The following is a 5935-nucleotide window of genomic DNA, read 5'->3' as shown; positions in this document are numbered from 1 at the left end:
ATGCGATCCGCCTCCCCATTTCCCTGCAGCTCCACATGTGCTGGTACCCATATAAACACGACACTCAGCCCTATCATTTGAATCCTGAACAATCCTTGTCGAATCTCATATAAAATGTCCTTCCTACTGTCTGAGTGACTGTACTGAAGGCTAACGATAGATGAGTTACAATCTGTGCATCACCACTTTTAAAGTCACTTCACGTGATTCCAGTTTGCACATGTACAGCAACATGCAGAAAAATGATTCTTCAAAAGTTGGATGACCACATTTGGTGACATCCTTTCTCTTCCAAACCATTAATATTTATGAGTTAAAAGGTCTGACCTTTGACCTTTCGTAAATAATCTTTTTGTCCCATTTGAACTGACCAGTATGTTTTCAGTATTTCTATCACTGCTGTGTAAACGTGAAACTTTCCTGAACGAAAAATGCAAATAAATTGTTTTTTTTTAATTTATTTAAAAAGTCATATACATAAAGACCCTCTTACCAAATAAATTCAGTTATTGGCATAAGGGAGGGTGGAGCGTTCTAAAATAATGTTCTGCAACAGAACTGCTGTTTGATGTCTGCTACTCTGTTCTGGTTCTAAGCAGAAATTATCCAATTAAGGACATTTGAATTGAATACGAAGTCCTGTAAACGGGGCCTGGATGCCGCACAGTTCTCCCTGAAGTTCTGTAGAGTCAAACCGCGGCCCGGAGCTTTCTAACGGGGAACGTTTGCCTGGTTGTTCTCCACAGAGCGGGTTCGTGTCACGTTTCGGGCCAAAGCCGGACCTGGAGGTCCAGGTGAGGAAGGTGTGCTGCTGGACCCTGCTGGTGCTCACCATCAGCATCCTCACCTACTCCCTGTGGAAGAGGATGTGTTAGGAAACACTGCCTCCTGCTGGAGCTCCACAGCACTGCACCCTGCAGTCAGTCCACGGGTCAGATGGAGGAACGTGGAGCCATTGAAGGCTTTCCAGCAGTCACGTGCTGCTGAGAACTGATGCGATTTCAGCTGTGAGGAGAACTTTGATCTGATATTAGAGATGAACCTGCTCCCAGGTTAATGAGCTGTACCGAGGGTGTGTGTATTCAGAGGGTTACAGAGTACACTGACCAGGCTCAGCCTTGTTTTTTTCATTATTACTGTGCTGTGGATGTTTCAGTCCTGTGAAGCCTGGTTCTGCAGGTTTTTTCCACTTCACCATCACTCATGGTGCATCCTGCTGAACGGCTGGTTTTTCTCTCCACAGAACCTTCAAGCTTTTCTTTAGGCACTCTGAAAGTTTGTCTGTTCAACGAAAAACTGCTATCCTGGTTTGAAGCGTTAACATTATGTACAGCTGTAAAAAGAGAAAACTGAAATATTTTGTTACTATTGTGGGGGGGAAAAAAAAAAAAAAAAAAAAAAAAAAAAAAAAAGAACAGAGCTCAATAAGAGACATGTTTGGAACAAGAGATTCATTGAACAGAGCTAAGATAAAGAGTACGAGGAAGAAATAAGCTTCATTAACTTTTATTCAACAAACTGAACAAGACACTTGAACAGAACAGGCCGTCCAAACACTTAAACCAGAACACTGGAGACAGGCGAACACACAGGCCTTCAGTCAGTTGAGGGGAGCCCCTAAGCCAGATCCTCCTCCTCGCCCTCGTCGAACTCGCCCTCCTCCTCTGCGGTGGCATCCTGGTACTGCTGGTACTCGGACACCAGGTCGTTCATGTTGCTCTCGGCCTCAGTGAACTCCATCTCATCCATTCCCTCGCCGGTGTACCAGTGCAGGAAAGCCTTGCGCCTGAACATGGCGGTGAACTGCTCGGAGATGCGCTTGAAGAGCTCCTGGATGGCGGTGCTGTTGCCGATGAAGGTGGCGGCCATCTTGAGGCCTCTGGGCGGGATGTCGCACACGGCCGTCTTCACGTTGTTGGGGATCCACTCCACAAAGTAGCTGCTATTCTTGTTCTGGACATTGAGCATCTGCTCGTCCACCTCCTTCATGGACATCCTTCCTCGGAAGATGGCGGCCACGGTGAGGTAGCGGCCGTGACGGGGGTCGCAGGCGGCCATCATGTTCTTGGCGTCGAACATCTGCTGTGTGAGTTCGGGCACGGTGAGGGAGCGGTACTGCTGGCTGCCTCTGCTGGTGAGGGGAGCGAAGCCGGGCATGAAGAAGTGCAGACGGGGGAAGGGCACCATGTTCACCGCCAGCTTGCGCAGGTCGGCGTTGAGCTGGCCGGGGAAGCGCAGGCAGGTGGTGACGCCGCTCATGGTGGCCGAGACCAGGTGGTTGAGGTCTCCGTATGAGGGGGTGGTGAGCTTGAGGGTGCGGAAGCAGATGTCGTAGAGCGCCTCGTTGTCGATGCAGTAGGTCTCGTCCGTGTTCTCCACCAGCTGGTGGACCGACAGCGTGGCGTTGTAGGGCTCCACCACCGTGTCCGACACTTTGGGGGAAGGAACCACGCTGAAGGTGTTCATGATGCGGTCGGGGTATTCTTCACGGATCTTGCTGATGAGGAGAGTACCCATTCCAGACCCCGTGCCGCCACCCAGGGAGTGTGTGAGCTGGAAACCCTGCAGGCAGTCGCAGCTCTCCGCCTCCTTCCTCACCACATCCAGGACCGAGTCCACCAGCTCGGCTCCCTCAGTGTAGTGACCTTTGGCCCAGTTATTGCCAGCACCACTCTGGCCTGGAGAACAGAAACAAGCGTTACAACACTGGAGCTTATCGGTTCTAACAATTATTAGAAATAAATAAAGAACAGGGATGAGAACATTTCATTACCCACCAAAGACAAAGTTGTCAGGCCTGAAGACTTGGCCGAAGGGACCAGACCTCACAGAGTCCATGGTACCTGGCTCCAGATCCACAAGCACCGCACGGGGAACATATTTACCACCTGATGGAGAAAAGACAAATGTAAGGCAAGGAAAGACCAAGCTCATGATAAACGAGAGACTCATTAAGTGTTGAGATTCAATTACCGGAGGCTTCGTTGTAGTAGACATTGATCCTGTCCAGCTGCAGGTCACTGTCTCCATGGTAGGTCCCAGTGGGGTCAATGCCGTGCTCGTCACTGATGACCTCCCAGAACTGCAAAGCACAACAAAACACAATCAGTCGACTGACTTTGAGGCTGCAGTCCACATATAACCCCACACACACCTCCATCCACACCAGTGGATATTAACCCTTTATATTCGACTGATTGGTATTGATCGGACTTCTTTAATTAACACTGACGTTAATTTCCCGCCGTTGGGGGTTCTGGGCGCGCGCCCCCCGGCATCTTATTGGCTGCTCGGTGTTTGAACTGGAAAATTCCGCTCCGTGACTAACCGCCCTCCCCGGACAGAAGCCGGCCTGCCGGCAGACTAGGCCGCAATGAAAGAAAAAAGGAAGACGGAGGCTGAAACCATTCAAAACCAATGGCGATTCACGTTTGAATGACATAAAACAACAAAAAATAAAATACACGGCAGCCACGTATTAGGACTAAATTAAATCTGACACTCGCATCTTGGCTTCATGAATATATATGTATATTAAGATTCAAATCATTTGCTAGAAGAGAAACGATTTTGTCAGAACTGTTAGAAACCGTGAGAACACTTCCCTCCAGATTACATCTAGTTAATAAAGCGAACCATCAAACACTGACCTGATTGGGTAAAGAAATAGATTATTGAACATTGAAATAATAGTTTTAACTGATGTTAATTCAAATAACCTTTGACACGTTTCTCTCGTAAACGCGCTCAAGTGTTGATGGACCGCTCAGATTAACGGATAGCGGAACTATAGTAAAGTAGGACACGGTGATCGTCTCAAGGTGTGGCGTCTCCCATGCAGGGAGCACAAAGCGCCGGCTTCAGCAGCAGCCGACTCGATATTCTCAATGAAAAAACTCCAAAAAGCCTCCTCGGCGAAGAGCGAGCATTTACTAACCTTCGCGCCGATCTGATTGCCACACTGGCCGGCTTGCAGATGAACGATTTCCCTCATAACTTTTGGAAGATGTTGCCGTGAAGAATGAATGAAATAACAGTCTGCTTTCTGAAATGGTGACTCAAAACGCGCAACTTCAGTATTTATAGGCCAGACTTAAAGTCCCGCCCCCTCCCTTCTCATATTCTGATTGGCTATGGTGTGCAAGGGGCGGTGACTGACGTAGATCTTGACCAATCATTTGCACAAACACTCGTCCGCGATTGGCTGAATCAAAGTGTCAATCAATGCCTCGATCTCATGACCAACGAGTCATCTGCAGACATGATGGCGGAGCTGAAACGCAGCGGTCATGACAGGAGCCTTCATTTTGCAGCACCGCTCCTGAACTGGTTCTCCTCACTGTTCTCACGACCAGATGAACATTTCTCCTCATTTTGAGAGCGACCTTCGATTTCTGCTCGCAGTAAAGCGTCAGGAGCAGCGAGTTCCTCCTTAATCCCGGTCCACGTGGCGGACTAACGGGACTCAGTGGTGCAGTGGAGGAGAGGGTTCCCTGCTGGGGAAAAAGAAAAGGCCACAGCAGTGATTTACAGTCATAAGTCTCACTGGAACTTTAATTCCAGCAGCTAATTTCACACTCATTAGGCCGTCTTTTAGTTGGTGGTTTGAAAAGCTGATTAAATAGTTTAAAAATCTTCTTTACAAGCTCTTTCTTATGAATGAGTGATTCTGATTAAATGTTTTAACAATGAGGAGCACTGATTCAATTCAACTTGAGCTCTGTACCACCAAATACAACACAGTCATTTCAAAAAACATTTAAAGAGAGAGAAAAACAAAACACCAGCATTTCCACCTGAGCAAGTGGAGGAGACGGTGGAAAGGGAAAAATTCCACATGAACAGGAAGAAACCTGCAGAACCAGACTCAGAGGAGACTTCCTGCTTTTCTTTTTGGGATTAGGGGTTAATCAGAGAAAAATGGATGGATGGTGAGGAGGGATTCAAACCCACGATGATCGTAAAGAGTCCTGCAGTTTCTTCCTCTCATCACATCGCAGTATTGATTATGTGAGATGGAGAGGAGAGTTGTCTGCTTTACCTCTAAAACAAGCTGGCTGTTCATTGCTGCAGAGTACTTTAAGTGTGCCTGGAGGTTTTTAACCCATTACACACCTAATATATTGATCCAGACCAGTACATGCTGTTGATTCACGTAATGAATCGGGTGAAGTGAAAGATTCAAACTCAACCTGAGAGCTAGATTTTAGCCGAGAACTGCCCCTTGTGATTAAAGTGCTGTTTTAGAGGAGTGAAGCCAGATGGGTTCATTAATAGTTAATCTGAACGCCAGGTGACCGCTGGCTCTAATGTGGGATACAGTTGCCCCGGCCCGGCCTTCAGAGGGGGTGAAACATCATTCCTGGGTGGATGTCGCCATGACGATTAGGCTTTCCCAGCAGCCTTTGCAGACCTCTGAGCATTAACAGTGGCCTTTATGTAAGCTTCCACTGCAGTAAAAATGCATTCCATACATTTTAATGGAGATTAGTCCTCGTTGTGAACTTGTGAAGTCCGTTCAACTCAAGCATTTCTATTTGATATTCTCTCTGCCTGAGGTCTTCTAAACATCATCTTATACTGCGACTGTATGTAGGTCGGTCTCATAGTTTCTGCTGTGCTGCATTGTAATGTGACACACAAAGGCCTTCTCTGTTTGCTTCATGACAGAGTTATGTGACAGAGGATGAGTCAGGATGAGGAGAAATGCAGCCCGTCTTCCCTCTCTGCTGTGCTGTGGTGTTTCTCTTTACTGGAATGTATTAAGAAGGAGACAGGCCAGATGAGCCCACAGTGTCCAGCTCTGGCGCCCCCACACTGTAATCTGGTCTAATGGCTTTACTCTTTCAGTGTCTAATAAGTGAGAAGCTGTGAAGTGTGAAAAAGCTGTGAAAAAGTGTGTTCAAAAGCTGCCACTAAAGGATATTTGTGCTGA

At 47.4% G+C, this 5935-nt stretch overlaps 1 protein-coding gene across 1 annotated transcript; it reads right to left on the bottom strand.

The window, feature by feature from the left end:
- Positions 1–1490: 1490 nt before the first annotated feature.
- On the bottom strand, positions 1491–4039 carry LOC115397647 (tubulin beta-1 chain-like). Its single transcript, XM_030104072.1, has 4 exons — positions 3938–4039; positions 2974–3082; positions 2778–2888; positions 1491–2678 (listed from the first exon to the last, which is right to left on the bottom strand). Exons 1-4 carry the CDS (start codon positions 3992–3994, stop codon positions 1618–1620), a joined length of 1338 nt encoding a protein of 445 aa, XP_029959932.1. The 5' UTR covers positions 3995–4039; the 3' UTR covers positions 1491–1617.
- Positions 4040–5935: the final 1896 nt, after the last annotated feature.

This window comes from Salarias fasciatus, chromosome 12, assembly GCF_902148845.1.
Source record: "Salarias fasciatus chromosome 12, fSalaFa1.1, whole genome shotgun sequence".
NCBI lineage: Eukaryota > Metazoa > Chordata > Actinopteri > Blenniiformes > Blenniidae > Salarias > Salarias fasciatus.
The sequence above is the reverse complement of the archived record's forward strand: the minus strand, read 5'-3'. Positions and strand labels throughout refer to the sequence as shown.

Excerpts from the sequence above, each read along its gene's own strand:
- LOC115397647 (XM_030104072.1), bottom strand. The coding sequence starts at position 3,994 with ATGAGGGAAATCGTTCATCTGCAAGCCGGCCAGTGTGGCAATCAGATC. Across the intron at positions 3,083-3,937 it reads GCAATCAGATCGGCGCGAAG|TTCTGGGAGGTCATCAGTGA; the intron begins GTTAGTAAATGC and ends TGTGCTTTGCAG. Across the intron at positions 2,889-2,973 it reads CTACTACAACGAAGCCTCCG|GTGGTAAATATGTTCCCCGT; the intron begins GTAATTGAATCT and ends TTTCTCCATCAG.